The sequence below is a fragment of the Anas acuta genome, chromosome 26, assembly GCF_963932015.1.
Source record: "Anas acuta chromosome 26, bAnaAcu1.1, whole genome shotgun sequence".
In the NCBI taxonomy this organism is placed as follows: Eukaryota; Metazoa; Chordata; class Aves; order Anseriformes; family Anatidae; genus Anas; species Anas acuta.
Window position 1 is genome coordinate 4,063,677 of NC_089004.1, and position 16,089 is coordinate 4,079,765.

At 40.0% G+C, this 16,089-nt stretch overlaps 1 protein-coding gene across 3 annotated transcripts in view; it reads right to left on the reverse strand.

Annotated features, from left to right (window-relative positions):
* CPAMD8 (C3 and PZP like alpha-2-macroglobulin domain containing 8) overlaps positions 1 to 6,708 on the reverse strand; it is a 53,240-nt gene extending 46,532 nt beyond the window's left edge. For 2 of the 3 annotated variants that reach the window (XM_068661963.1, XM_068661962.1), the window contains exons 1-7: positions 6,474 to 6,707; positions 4,040 to 4,191; positions 2,767 to 2,789; positions 1,762 to 1,927; positions 1,565 to 1,617; positions 1,092 to 1,109; positions 14 to 68 (exon numbers count right to left, since the gene is read on the reverse strand). In XM_068661963.1, coding sequence (XP_068518064.1) covers positions 14 to 68; positions 1,092 to 1,109; positions 1,565 to 1,617; positions 1,762 to 1,927; positions 2,767 to 2,789; positions 4,040 to 4,191; positions 6,474 to 6,556 — 550 coding nt within the window. In that variant the 5' untranslated portion in view covers positions 6,557 to 6,707. Of the gene's footprint in view, positions 1 to 13; positions 69 to 1,091; positions 1,110 to 1,564; positions 1,618 to 1,761; positions 1,928 to 2,766; positions 2,790 to 4,039; positions 4,192 to 6,473 lie in introns of all 3 variants that reach the window. The other variant, XM_068661964.1, reaches the window with a different exon arrangement.
* Between the last annotated feature and the right edge of the window lie 9,381 nt (positions 6,709 to 16,089).

Sequence of the window (16,089 nt, forward strand, 5' to 3'; positions counted from 1 at the left end):
ATCTGGAACTTACCACAACAAAATGGCTTCAAATTGCTCCACTCTATCATACGAGACCCCCGAGGATCCTGAATAATATTTTAGGAATGAGAGACATCACAGTGAAAGCGAGTATCACTAATAATGTTTAATTCAGTTTGCAACAAAGAACATTATATATACACACATGCACATACACACACACACTTCACTAACAGCTCATATGTAATTAGCATCTGTCCAAAATTTCTGAAGTTACTTTACTGAAGGGTATTTGCTTTCTAAAATTCAGTGCTCATTTAAGGATGCTGCTTCTACAGCCAACACACACGGGTAAGCACTGTCAAGGGGCAGATCTTCCACCTGTCTTAGGGTAACTATTTTGGATGGGATGAACAGGCCTTTGAAGATGCTTTCTTTCCGTTTACAGAGGGAGTAGTACAACTAACAAGACAATTTTTAGATGACAAAGCCAGATGAAATTAATCTTGTTTTTGTCAGCATTAAATCTGTGACAGAATGCAAACAAAGGAAGAGGGTGAATTCTTCTACTTGCTGACAGCAAAAGAAAACATATGGCTTAAAAAAAAAAAAAAAAAAAAAAAAAAAGACTAGACACGGAAGGAACCTCTCATTCACCTCATAAGGAAGAAGACAGGAGCACCCTTTCCTTGCCATGAATTTCTATTTTCCACTATCATAATGTTTGGGTGCAGAGATGAGATTGGCCCTGCTATATCAGCCCAGCCAGATGAAGGATAGGAGTAGGTCTGCATTGAAAAGAAGGGAGAAATTGAGTGGGACTATTACATTTATAAACCCCAGTGAATCTACCAGTTCTTCTCAGGTAGAAAAATGGGAATGGATTTCTGACACTGAAGTAGAAAACAAGTATATTTGTTGATGATAAAAAAAAAACAACAAACAAAAAACAACACAACCAAGACACGAAAATCTGTTAAAGACACAGAGGTAGAGACAATGGTATAGGTTACAGTTGGGAATAGCCATAATGGACTTGGAAAGGTACAAACTTGTGACTTGTTCCTCTTAAGGCTATGAGGATCTTGTGCCTCTACAGAATACATGCTAGATGATTGGCAGATACTCACCACTACATAGGCTTCAATCTGAAAGAAAAAAAATAAAAGACTGTATGAAACAAGAGTTGACAAACTGCTGAGCGTGGTATGACACACAAAGAAGCAAAGTTTAAGCATCTCTTCTTCAGTAAGAGAAGCCTCAGAAAGAAACGTTTCATTCAAGCATCTGACTGGAAAAGCAATGCTTTATGTATCTGTGCAACACCTGAATGGAGTGCAAGGCTATGAAAAATTATTCTTCTTCTAACTGCTTTGGTATAGTTATTTTTATCTAATAGCAATACAAGAATGTATTCTCCTTCAACACCAATGTGATCAAATTAAAAAAACAACTAAATTGCAAATAACAACAAGCATTCACGTGAGATGCCAAAATAGATGAAGAAATCAACTGTGTTTCTGCATAAATATGTCAGAGTAAAATACAGGTTGCCAAGTATCTCACCACACTTTACAGCGTGAAATAAAACAATTTCCCTTACCTTGTCATTGGTTGGTCTCAAGTCAGAAGTAACCATAAACAGGTTTATCAACACTAAAAGAAGGAAGAGATGAAATTAATTGTTCATCACAGCTGACACTGAGCAGAAGACTCTATCCTAGAATATACCCTTGAAATTTTTTTTTGCCTGAAAGCAGCCCTAGCTAGCATCTGACAAGTTCTCCAAGGCCACCTTACCTTTCTGTTTGGGTTTATAGACAGGCTTATCAGTCTGGATGAACACTGATGATCCTTTGCTATCAATAGTTACTGTGGTATAGTTGTGAAAAATGTAGCCTTCCTCTGCTATATGTCGATTGCCCCAAACTTTTAGATGTCCTTGTCCACGAAGTCCTGAAGGCACCTAGAAAACAGTGAGACAGAAATAGAAAAGCCTTTGAACTTCCTGGGAAAGTACAGTTACTACCCTAGAATAATTGTCGCTGAAGTGAGCGATGAGCAGCCACCTGCTGCATTTCAGTGTAACTGTGTGTTGGTAATAAAAAGAAAATGAAGAACAGCTAGACCTTTTACAACATAAAAACTTCAAAGGAGGCAAAGTCATGCTAAAAACATGGCAGGAAATTCTCTTCTACCTTATCTTCATCACTCATGGTGATATCTGATCTACATGTTCAGCTTCCACTGAATATGGCACATTACATGGGAAAATTGACCATGTTATGGAAGACATGGCTCTAGGTCACGACCAGGTGACATACTCAGTGGACTAGGAAAAGGCTGTGGATGTGGTCTACTAGGCTTCAGTAAGGCTTCCTGAAGAAGCTGGCTGCTCAAGGCTTGGATGAGCGTACGCTTTGTTGGATTAAAATCTGGCTGGGTGGCCAGGCCCAAAGAGTCATGGTGAATGGACCTAAATCCAGTTGCTTGGTAATCTGTCCCTTCCATGAATTTCTGTGATCTGTTCCATGTCACTTACACATCTAGGTACTGTCACATCTATAAAAATAATCACTACATGGGTTGTAATTTTCTTCAGTGGTGTAAGAGCTTGACAGACAAATAATCTTTGTTCTTTTCACTCTCCACTTGTCCTCTCACAAAGGCTGCTTCCTCCTTAGTGGATGCAGCAGAACGTGACTTGTACTTGTGCCTTAAATGCTCACAGATCAATGCCTGCTGTGATTGAACGTCAGTCCCTCACATTCTTATCAAAAAGGTCTTAAAGTACCAGACACGTACCTTCAACTTGATTGTTCCTTTATCTAAAATGAAAGAGAGAGAGAGTTATTCTTCTCAAGCTAAGGTAATAACGTTTTAGACAACTGCAGTTGGCTGAAAGGAGACTCAGTATTGTAAAACTGAACTCTTAACTGAAATACCCCTTCATTATTATTTAACCTGAAGTAATATTCCCACATTGCATGAAACAATCAGCAGGGTGAGCAAGTCAGACCTAGCAAAATTCTCCAACATAAACTTGGTCCACATTTATTCACTTTTTTTTTTTCCTAAGGTGCACTACATGGTGTTCTACAGTTAGAGTTCCACCAAGGCTGAGGTTTCATCAGAGGGCGTTCTATAATTACAGAATTGTTTTGCTATAGAAAGGACCAAGTTTTTTTGGAATTTGAATCACTCAAAACAAACACTAATAGGATCTATTTCGATTGCTGGATACAGCCATACCTAAGATAACATATGTTGTCCACATGTGTAAGCATCGTTCTCCTTGATTTAGTTAGCAATTGTCAGCCAATTTCAAAGAGAACAAGGAGAGGATAAAAACAGAGAATCTGTTCCAGGAACGGAAATGGTTTTTATATAACTCCCAATTTGTGCACAAAGAAGGGTTAAACATTATGGTTAAAGAATGGGATTGCCTGAATTGCCACCACTACTAGCAGTGGTAGAACAGTGCTACTGGACTTCATTTCACCAATGTAAATTCCTTCAGAATTAAGCTGGGCATAATCAAAAACCTTTTTGTTTCTCTACATGGGACAGGCAGATGTGTCACATATTTTAAAGATATCCAGTATCAGATATACACAGATATTGCCACCTCTCTCAGCAATACTCAGTCCCAATGATGGAGAGACTGCATTTCCAGCATTCATTTTAACACGAGGGTAGAAAACTATGTTACAGACTTTGCATTTTTCTTCATACTCAATTTCTCTTATTCGTTATACAGCTTCCCAGCGTCAAGAATTCAGTTTTCAAAAGGAAAGACATTCACCATAATACTCCTGAACATCAATGTGATATTTTTACTCAGAGTCTCTGACAGCATATCCTGCTGTTCCAAAATTATCATCTGTGGAAGCTTGAGATCCCATACATCAAAACCACATTAGCACAATCACAACTGAGAACATTCAGCAGTAACCAATGAGTTAAATATTAGCTTAGTTCCACCTTCATTATCAACCAAAACACTTCTTTAGGAGATATTGATGTGCTCCCACAGCACCTCAACTTAATTCTCAAGTTCAGAATAACAGGAACTCACCCAGAATTGTTCCATGGCCTCTTGACACAGTTTCTCCTTTCACAACTAGCTGAATCTGGACTGTTGTCTCCTTGACAGAGTTAAAAATGGTCACACTTATAGCTTCCTCAACACCAGATCGGAAAACAGAAGGTGCCGCAATCAAATAGCCCCTAAGGAGCAAGATTGGAAGTAGACGGTCATCAAGAATAGTAACAAGAGTGTGATATTTACAAAAAGCTTATTTGTAAGCCACTTAATGTACAAACACAAAGTAAAGAACAGACAATTCTGTAATATAGGTTCCCACAATTTACCCCTTTAGGCTCAGACCTGTGACCACCAGCAGTGTAAGCCTGTATCTAATTTCCATAAAACGCATGCAGAATGCACATAGAAATGAACAGAGCCTAAATGGCTTACAGGATTTAACCCTTAGCGTTTTGATACACTAATTATTGATTTATATAATCATATAAATGTTTATTGCATCTCTAAACAAACTAAATATACAATTAGCTAATCATAAAGAGACTGAATTTCATGAAAGAGTAAGGATGCAGCTGAATCTCCAGTAAAGTGTTGTTTCAAAACAAGGCATGAACTACAATTTAAATGCTTCTAACATTTTTGCCTCAATTATTTCTCATGCCTCCATTTTCACAGGCCAACTTGATGCACAAAGAAATGACTCCCAGTGCTGATACTCAGGACTTTCTAGATGTCAGTCACATAAATGTAGTGTACCTAAATCTCCAGTTTATAGAGAACAAATCAGAAAGAGCAATTACAAGACTGGGCTCAATTTCTCAGTTCTGTTACCATATTTTTGTTCAAATAATTATATACTGCAAGTTTAAAAACTCTGGCAAAGAGGAATTATTTTAGCAGGCATAGACAGTTTTAAAGCCACTGTAGAAGACATCCCATATATAATACAATCTTCGTGTTTCTGAATGGAATTCATTCCATTCCTCTGTGCTGAATGGCACCACGCCACGAACTTGTCAACTAAAAGCATTACAAACTCTGAACTCTTTGATGTGCTGGGCTGTAAGCAATGTATTTATATTCTTTTCATGACTTGACACACCTTTTTGGTTTTTTGTTTTGTTTGTTTTCTATGCAAAAAGATTTTTTTTTAAACAAGGCAATTCCTCATGACTGTTTAAGCACAGTTTCTCAGCCCATGCCTTTCTACTGTGCCACGAATCAGGTTGCTTTACTTCATGATTAATTACCACTTGGGGATGAGGATGATGGCATTCTACAGCCCCCAAAGTCATTTTTTATCAAATTCCAACCCCATGTCTCTCTCTCAGCAGGCCTCATTGCCATGGAGATCCCATTACCCCCAAAGGAAGTTCAGATCTTCATGGCATTCGAGTTGAATTGCATGGGGTACAGATTCAAAACCTTATGGTCACCAGGTTTGAAAATTCATCAGAACACCGATAAATAACAATAAAAAGTTAGCCTTAAATCTGCATTCTTGGTAAGAAAAGCATAGCCGATCTATTTGGAGAGGGAGAAAAGAGTACCATCTGCCTCCGGTATGAAATGATTAGATTCAAACTGTCACATAAGCACAGCACTACAGTGCCATATGTGAAACACATGTATTCACATTGTTCTAAACTGCAGCAACTTTTCCCGAAGTATCAGCTTGTTGATACAGTTATTTAAGTCACTTAATAAGTAGCATTTGAGTATTAAATATTTAACTTGGCAACGAAACAGTTAACTTGACAGTGACTGGACAGATCCTTTAAGCATATTTGACTAACGGCTCTGTCAGGTTACACCAAAACTTGGCAGGACAAGAAATATTTTCTAGTAAGCAAGTGAAAATAAGTTCTCCATGGCACTCAGTTAATGCAGCTATTCACGATGTTGACGGGCTATAATGCACTAGGGATAAAGAACAAAGCAAACTTTAATCAAAGTTAACCTAAACACACTGGAACGAACCGCGGATTCAATTTCTAAAAGGCAGAAAACTCTCAGAAGTGAAACGTTTTCTCCCCGCTTGCTTTTCCCCACAGGAATGTTTCGCGTGCTCTTCGGGCACGACCAACGTTACCTTCAGCCACCCCGGGCTCAGCGCAACACCCCGGATTCCTTAAATAATTGTTCGCAGATAAAAGCTTCGCAGCCCCGCGCTGGAGGAGCTAGAGACAGGTATTTCTAAGGAGACCTTGCCTTTTTTTTTTAATCCCCCCTCCCCTTCTCTCGCTATGCACTTTTGCGCCGGCGAGTACAAACGTGCAGCTCCGCCGGGGAAGCGCCGCAGCTCGCCTCCCCGACCCCAACCCCTGGAGGGGGGCTCCGGGAGGCTTTGTTAGCGGCTGCTGATGAACCCCGGGAGGAGCAGAGGGGCTCCGCTCCTTCCTCCCCACCGCCCCTTTTACCTGCAGAGCCGCCGGGACCCCCGCAGGTACGGTACGGTACTTACTGCCTCTGCCGGGGCTGGGCTGCACCCAGGCTGCAGAGGGTCAGCAGGACCCCCCAGGCGCAGCCGGGCTCCTTGCGGGCCATGGCTTTCGGGGAAGGGGCTCGGGAGCCCCCTGGGCACGGCGCCGCTGAGCGGGCAGGAGCCTTTTGTTCCCCGGCGAGCGCAGCCCTCGCCTCCCGGCCGCCCCGCCGCCGGGCTCGGCTCCCCGGTGCCTCTGGCCGCCGCCCCCGGCCGCGTCCCCGCCCCCGGGCCGCCCCCTCCCAGCCCCGGTGCCCGCTCCGGCTCCGGCCCCCGGTTCTTTGTCTGCGGCTCCCCGGCGGCGTGCACCGGGGGAAGGGGCCGGCCCCGCACCTCCGCCCGCCCCCGGCCCCAGGTGCGTCAGGGCCCGGCCCCGGTGGGCTCCCGGTCCTCGCCTCCCCCCCCGTCCCCGGCCGCGCTCTTCCCCTCAGGGGGCTGCTGCGGCATCGGCTCCCCCCTGCGGCCGAGCCCAGGCAGGAGAAGGAGGAGGAGGAGGAGGAGAAGAAAGCCACCTGCCCCAGCTCCTCTTCCTCTCGCTGCCCCAGCTCCCCCCTCCGAGCCCCCGTTAACCGAGGCGTGAGGCGCTGAGGGGCTCCCCGGAGCGGTTCTGCTCTCCTCCTCCAGCCCCCGTCTCCATCCCTCAGACCCTGCTGGGGGCTACGGGGGCTTAGGACAGGAGGGGGAGCTCTCAGGGCGCCCGTCTGATGAAGAGGGGGAGTGGAAGAGGAGAGAGAAGGGAAAAGCTGGCACCTTGGCCTTTATTTTCTCCCTTTTGCTCCTAATTCTGCCCTAATTCTGTGTCACAGCTGTTACTACAGATCCTGTACATCACTAGAAGTTTGTCCCTACACACGGCTTTGGCTGGTTGAGGACAAAGCTGGGTTTGTACACAAAAGGTTGCCCACAGCAGGAAAACGCTGCTAAAAAAGGAGGATATTATAAAAAGGCACCCTAGTAACTACTGTTCTTACCAGAAAGATAACTATGTGTGGATCCCCATCCAAAGCAACAGCAGTAAATCAAGGTGACAGTGCCACATCTCAGAGCCACAGAGTAACTTCTGCATACAGACACCGAGGAGCGATTTCTCCAACCCTTGCTGGAGCCACCGCGGACAAGCTGGGATGCCAGGCATGCTTCAACAGAGCTGCACTCTCCCCCTCAGGAATAAACGAAAACCCTCAATGTGGGTAGGGTGATTTTTTTTTTTTTTTTCCCAGCACTACAAACTTGGTTTAAAGTAAACTACTACTAAAACTGGAAAAAGAAATGCTATTTTTTAATGCTAACTCCATTATTTGAACCTCACTTCTATTTATTCTAAAAATCACTGATAGGCAGCCCGGCATTTTATTTAGCATAAATTCAGATTTGCATCCAAAAGTCAGCTTGATACTTTACCAAAGTCCCTTTCTTCTAGCTTCTGACAAGCAAAACAACTAAAAGGTATTAATTTTTGAAATGACTTTTCTGCAAGTAAAAATGGTTTCACCATGTATTTCAGCAGTATCATTACAAGCTAACACATTTTCTGCAAGTCAGTCCATTCTCCCAAAATACAAAATCATCAAAAATAGAGAAGTTTCCCTTTACTACTTCACCAATAAAATTTAAGGAACCTCAGTCCACAGCCAGGAGAGGGACTTTTTTTCCTACTTTTTTCTGTTAAAAATTAAATATATATTTAAATATATATTTTTTTAAAATTGTAAGTTTCAAACAGGGTAAGTTATTTAAGCTTTTTTAAGCTTTTTTTTTTTTTTTTTTTTTTGATCAATTCACATTACCTCCAATAAAAAATAGCATTGATAGATGTGGCTACATTTTCCTACTCAAACTTCTCAAAACAGCATTGTCTTATTTGTGGAGAGGCATGATTTTATCAGAGGAGGAGACAAATTGTCAAATATAATAAAAAATGCAGGAAAATTTAGGCTAGGGCTATAAAAAGTGCATCTCAGCTGAAAATTCTTTATAGCAGACAACTTAGCAGCCTCAAATCAGAAGTAATATGTACTCTGTAAGGCCCATTACAGCTTTTAGGATTGGAAACGACAGTTAAAACCGGAGCCAAGCAGGTTTGGAAGGTTTAAAGAAGTCACCTATTTAACCTCTTTTATTAAATCATAAATTAATACACATTGACAATCCTTGACTAATGCCTGTCTACAGCTAATGTTTTCAAACTTACCCTAATTGTCAAGATGAGAGTGGAGTATTGAATAATTGTCATTCAATACAGTAAGAACATCAGAGTTATTCTCTTGCTACTGAACAAGAGGTTTTTGAAAGGTTGCTCACCACCTTTGGAAAGGTTATTTTTATTTATTTTTAAAAGCATTTTTCTAGCTATAGCTCATCTGTGGGAGGAGTTGCAGAATGCCTTGGAGCAGCTTTCAGCTTTTAATATTAAGTAAGCTGAATCCATTTTGCTTGCTGCTGTGCTGTTTAAGCACAACTGCTCCACTCTTGCTCACTTCATCGCTCATGTATCTTCACATGACAAACAACACTATGAGAGTTACCAGGGGACTCTTTTGTTTGTCTAAAATTGAAGACACGTGCAAGAAAGTATGAAGTAAAAAGAGGCCCTCCTAATACACATTTTCTTCTATATAAAGTATATAGAGTTTTTCCTCTGATCTCCCACTCCTCAAAAATGTATAATTGTACTCAAATGGTGCTCTTCCTCTTGTACTAGAAGTTTATGATAGCTATGACGGTCAAGTATATAAGTGAGGCTGTATCCATAACAACACATTTTGTTAAACTATGTTAATTAGTTAATTAAGACATCATCTGTCTTCCACAACCTTTGCACTAGTACTCTTCAGGGTCGTGTCAGTTCAACTGACATTACACCGGTTTTATGTAGAATTAAATATAATGCCTGCCATTCAGGTTTTTAAAAATTAATGTTCTAGTTAAATTGTTTATTTTTTTTTCCACACTAAATGCAACTGCGGCATAGTTGTTATCATTTACTTGTGTCAACCCTGACAAACCTAGGTCACATTTTAAGCAGTTTATGATGCTCTTGATAAAATGACTAATTTGTTTGGTGTTTGAAACTCAACTAGCAATGAAACTACCTAGAGCGTCTAAATTGAGAAGCGAGTTCTTCCTTACTACTGCATTCTCCTTCAGTTTATTCCAACTAATTCAACAGAGATCATTTCCCCAGCAATCCAACTAGGCTTTATGAGAAGCACCTTACTAGAAAGCATATTAAAAGGGCAATGCTTTTAAGTAAGACAAACTGGACTGAAAAAATAACAGAATTCAGAACCACCAGCTTCATCACTTTGTCAGACAGATTCACAGAACCCTGCATGTCTCAATTCTCCTATCACAAAGTAGCAATACTAATGTTAGCCTTCTTTCTAAGGGTACTACTTAATAGCATGTTGTGATCCTTTAATTAAAGGAAGTAAGGAGGCAAAGTGAAAACAAAGCACCTCTGCTCTTCTTGGGGTAGAGCAGCCTCTAACTGATGTACAGTATCTCAACAATCAAAACAATGACTTTGATAACAACTCCGCTGAGATCAGACAAATTTTGGAGGTAACAGCATCATGCTTTCAAAAAACCCCACTATACTTAATCAATATAGAAAAGATACAGAAATGGCTCCTTACGGATTCATACCTGAGATCTACGGAGTATGTACCGCGAAAACTTGCTGCAACATGCCACAAAATGTTCATGAGGTAGTCATCCAAATCAGTGCACATTTTATCTTTGAAAAACCTCTGTGTACAGAATGTGAAGCAACAATGTGATCCAGCAATGAATTGATGAATGCAGCAGAGTACATTTCTGAAACAGAGCTCCATCATCTTCAGCACAATGCTATAATATTTTTGAACACAAAAAAAGTGCATCTCTACAACAGAAATCACAGCTAGGAATTTTCTCTATGTAGAATATAGCTCTTTTTAATCATTGTTAACTTTTTTAAAGGAGAGACTTCTTCAAAATTTAAGGTTTTCCATTTGATATTTACTGACTATAAGAAATACCAGGCAATTACAGTCTCTGAAGACTGCAAACCATCTTTTAATTATGAAAGTATGTGCTATCCTGTAAATAAAGCTAGAATCAGTTTGGTTTGGTAAAAAAAAAAAAAAAAAAAAAAAAAAAGGAGGCTTTAGATATCATTTCAAACTATTTAGTTACTGAAATGGAATTTTCTGTGCCTGCCAAAATGAATCCCATTCAGTGTGATGCAACAGGTGTTGGAATTCCAGCAGCCGCCTGCAACCCACATCTGGTAATAGTTAGGAGTTTAAAGGAAGTTCTGTAAGAACTGCTTATGTATAAAAACTATTCATCAGTCAAATCTATGGGCCATATTCACCCACCGCTTGCACTGCACATAGCTCAGATTTTTATTTCGTTTACAAAAAACGTGATTCTGCTCCTCATGAAATTTTAGGAATCTCAGGCACTTGCCCAGGTTGAAAGTGTGCAGGGGATTGGTGAGGCTATAACAGTGTATCAGAAAGGTGAGGGAGAGTCTGCAGTTTTCAGAAGGTGTGAGTACATCTAAATTGGTTCCAAACGGATCCAAGTTAGATACTGACCATACATTCTTATCATCATTATTCTCAAAAAGAAAGTTTTTCCCCAATGTTCTATCTACCTAGTAAATAAACTATATGTATCAACAGAATTATTGGACAAGTATTCAAACAAAAAAGTTAGCACTAAGATCTAAATAATACTAATTTTTGAGTACTGATGTTCTCACTTGGGCCTCCTTTTTCATTCTACACCTCCCTCAATTACAAAATTGAGATCAGTAAGACTACTCGCAAGAATGAAGTAGTAGAGTCACACTCTTAATAATTAACCCTTGTTAACTGCTTCAGCATGGGTGTTATCACTCTAACCTGTCATAGAAATGTTCAGGCCTAAAGGCAGGGGAGGTTATACTCACTTAGATATGAATACATGTGCAAATTATGTGCATAAGAAAATATGCTGTAATAAAAACAAAGCCACTAATGATTTAGTGCTGTCATTAAGTCCTGCACTAGCTAGATACCAATAGAAGGTGGATGAAAAATAAAAAATAAAAATAAAATAAGAAAATAATAATAATAAAAAAAATCAGACAAGTCACCAGCTGTAAGGAAGCCAGAATCATTTGTCTCTCCCTGCCAGTGGAAAAACATGTGTGCCAGTCATTACATACTCTGTGACAAGACTAAGGTTTCAGTTAATTTTTACAGCATTATATTCATGGCAAAACACACCTATTTTTTAACTGCTAGTTTTGCTCTCCCTTTTCCATGCATTTCTGTGACAGCCTCCTGTTAACCAAACATAAGCAACTGCAAAACAAGTATCCTACTGGCTGTGCCATGCAAATCCCAGTTTACCTGCAATGAGGATAATGACTTTTTACAGGAACTGCAACATCAGTCCAGATACAGAGTAGTAGAAACAAGACTGATCCTGCCTCCTGAGAATACAAGCATCCCTAGAACAAAATTACAAGGGAAGGATAATTAAAGAGCACATTCAAAATAGGAATGTAATCTGAGTAGCATATAAAAATAACAGGATAACAATATCAAGAATATAATTATTAAATAGTTATGTCAAAAATTCCTATTAATCATCTACAAAACAGAAGAGGCTGATCTTTGGAGTAATACTACATTTTAATTCCAAAGTGAATGAAATAGTATTAAGGAATCATTAACATGGGCAAGTAATGATTTAGAACAGAAATAGAATGCTGCTTAGTCAGACATGGCTGCCATTAAGACACATAGTAAGAAGCGGACACCTTCATAACTCATCCATGTAGATGAGTCCTTTTATCATATCATATTCAATTGAGAAGTTTTGCTCAGTTAGGTAAAGCTATTTTTAATTTGTTAAAACAATGAATGTAGCAAGAAAGGGTTAAGGACTCTTGACATCTTTTGGTGTTGCCTGTACAGCTACCAGGCTTTCCCATAATATGCTGAAGTTGTATAACTGTACTAGTATTGCTTTATAGTTAAGCTAATGATCTTCAGCCTGGATTAGCTTGGGATCAGTGCTGCACTCCTATAGGTACATGGTTACCACTTCACTTGCTGAAACAGTGCATAAAAGTTCTGAAGAAATACCCAACAAAACCTGACTGCAGAAAGGATTACACACCACAGTATCTTCTTGGGTTGGAGTCCTAAGAACTACTGTTCGACCAGCTATTTCACTCTCCCTGCCCTATATGAAGGGGAAATTAAAATAAGTTTGGATATCATACAGGCCATCTCCAAATATATGTGACCTATCTAAACAAAAAAATGAGCGATGACTTAAGAGGTAAATTGTATTTGCTTCCTTAACATGTAAGATCTTAAAATAGCAGGAAACGTGATAGGTCTTACATATACATTTTCACAGAAATATTTGAAGAGAAACTGATCAGCGGCTCCATCCTCGTGCTTGCTTTCCAGACCACACAAATACAGCGGAAGAAACAATCTAAAATTATTTCTGTGAGTTGAACAGGAATGCTCACATAATCACTGGAAATGCTCTTAATTGGTGTGGCTCAGTGATGCAGTTCAGAGCTGTTAAATCCTCTGCCTCTGTGAAACTTTTCATGTCCTGGCAATCGCAGTCCAGCCAGCAGTTTGTTTATCATATTCAGTATGAGTTTCCGGATCTCCAACAAAGTGGTATTTACTCCAAGGCAGGGAAGACTGCAGTAATCCAATAAGTTCTCATTAGCCTAAAATGCAGAAACATCTGCTGGGGTCATGAGCTGCTTACTTGCTGTTGATGAGCAAAGAATCAGCTCCATTTGCAGCTAGTGTGAACAAAGAATTGTAGGGTTGGGGGGTTGAGGAGACAAACAGGCCTCAATTATCTCCTGGGCAAAAAGGGATGCTCCCTTATGTTGACCCCTGGTGACCTCATCACAGACAGCACAGGAATTACAGCAGAAAAACCACTTGGACTCAGCCCTCCTAACCTGGTGGTTAAAACATTTGGGCAATACCAGCAAAATAGAAGAGAACGTGGTCAGAGCCCTCCAAGAAATACCAGAATCCAGGCAGCACAATCTCTGCAACGCAAAACTAGTTTAAAATGATCTTTACCAATTGCCTTACAGAGAACCAAGAACAACAGAATTTTGCAGAGGACAAATATATTTCCATCATGTCCTTCCCCTCCCCCAAGCTTGGACCTAGTTGGCTAGTTTCACAACTGTTTTCAGGTTTGGGGAGAGAAAAAAAAATGCCCAACATATTTTTAAAAAGCCCTAGAACAATTCAGTGTTAATAACTGGGCAATATGAGCTTCTGGCTCAAAAGATGAACACACAGGTATTAAGTACTACACGAATTCAAATAAAACTAAATCCATATTGAAACAGTACTATAGAAAGAAAAGCATCATTATTTCTAGGTGCAAAAGTAAGAAGATCAATAACCTGCAGGAGAAGAGCTAAGGTTAAGATTCAGAGCGTGTGACATTGTCAGAAAATAAGTGGAAAATACGAAATAAGTGGTGTCACATCTGTTTAGTTCCTGCTCCAGTGAGCCTGTAGTCTTGTTTTTTTCTTTTTCGTACTGTGCTGAATATGACAGCATCTAATGTCTGCAGCTACCTCAAGGCGGAGGAGTCAGTTTGAAACACTTCTTTTTCCTTCAAGAAGACGAAACAGAACCAATTAGAGTATCCAGTTCAATCAAGATGGAATTAAGTGAGTTCAAAATATAAACCCTGTCCTAAAGATGAGCTGCTTTACCTAACACTTATTTGTACAAATAATTACACGTGTTCCATTTAGGCAAAAGAACAGCCAGGATGATCACATCAATGCCTCTGATTCCTCTGAAACAATGAGTGCACATCCCCAAGCACTTTATTGTTTTGTACAAGCAGTTGGCCTTTAGCTCCAAGATTTCCACTTTGCCTTAGGCTTGTTGTATAGACAATGACTGCCACCTGCAGCAAGGATGCAACAAGGATGAGCTACTTCCCTGAAAGCTTTAGAGCTTTTTAATTGCAACCACAGCAAGTACCTTCCTCCTCCACCTTCCTTCAAGGGTGAGAACTAAGAGCATTTGATTTCACTTTACAATATCAATGTAGATATAATAATTTTAAATAGCTTAAAAATTGATCAGAAAGTCCAGAAGGAAGCTGAAACTGTTTTCTTTCACCCCAAATTCGAACAACTAAGTGAAAGGGAATGTTAATACCAGACCACACACATTTATTCTTTAGATGGAAATTGATGTTCCTGAAATAAAAGCACTTCTTAAAAAACAAATATTTTGTTGTCTGTTGCTTAAGTAATATTTTGGTGCACCGCATACAACTGCATTTCAGTGGTAGTAAGTCACTTAACTAAAGGTGATGGGTTCGATTTAAAAGTATTTCCTAAAATTATTATTTTTTTGAGATGAATGAGGTCTACCATCAAGAAATCCAAGGAGAGACATTCTGCTTTGTGTCTGTGCAGAGACAAAATTGTGAAGACACTGTAAACTTGATTATTTCATCTCTACCAACTCCATTTTAAGAGCCCTCTTACCTTTTAAGTCTTAGCATGGCACACTTATGAACAGGTTAAAGGCATAAGGAAACATGTTCTAGCAATTATCCAAAGCCTAGGAAAAACTGTTTGACCAGTTGTTTCATTGTATGGGACCCTTTCTACTGACATCTCCATCCACCAAAACGAGACTGCTAATTTACCGCTAACCCATGACTTGACTGCTTAGCAAATTTCTCCATCCAGCGGCCAAGTTTGTAGGTGCAGCTCGTGTTCCTGAGCAGGAATACAATCATGCTGTGTACAGTAGCTGAGGAAGAAGAAATAATAGATAACACCTTAAAACAACTGATCGTCCTCTCACTGGCTCCTGGATAAGTTGCTATGAAACAATGATACGGATCCTATATACAAGAAAAGTCTTACTAGCTTGTCACCTATGGACTTCTATTTCAATGTACTGTACATCTACCGATCCAGTTACTATAGTAAAAAATAGGAGCGAATTAAGGTAAGGGGAGATGGAACTTACTTAAACCCTTGCTAATAGCAGGAAGCAAGCCTGAATCATTTATAGCATTTAAAAGCACTTACTTCAGGGTGCATAAGGAGAACGCTCCAGGTGTTTCTTCAGCAGGCAAAAAAGCTTTACAGACACAGCTTAAACCAGAAATGTACCATTATGCTGACAATACAAAGCAAAGCATCACAGAAAAGGGATACACAGATAAAAATACAGGGTACGGCATGTCTTTCATAGAGAAACACATTCCACTTCTAAAACAAAGAGTATGTTAAAGAACTTCCACATCTGGCACGTATGTTCATAATGTTCACAGTTTGTCTCATCAAGGCACTTACTCAATATTTAGATTAAAAGGTTTCTCTCCACATTCAGAATCTACTGGCCTCAGAATTTTAGGTACCAGTAGGATGCAGCTTGCCACTGGGACTGGTTAGTGCCCATAAGCCCACCACTGTATACATTGTGTAGTATTAGCCCCATGTAAACCCAGATGGAAACAAAAGCTTCTTTAGGAGATCAATGAAGATTTTCAAACATGATGGCTCTTAACACAGCAG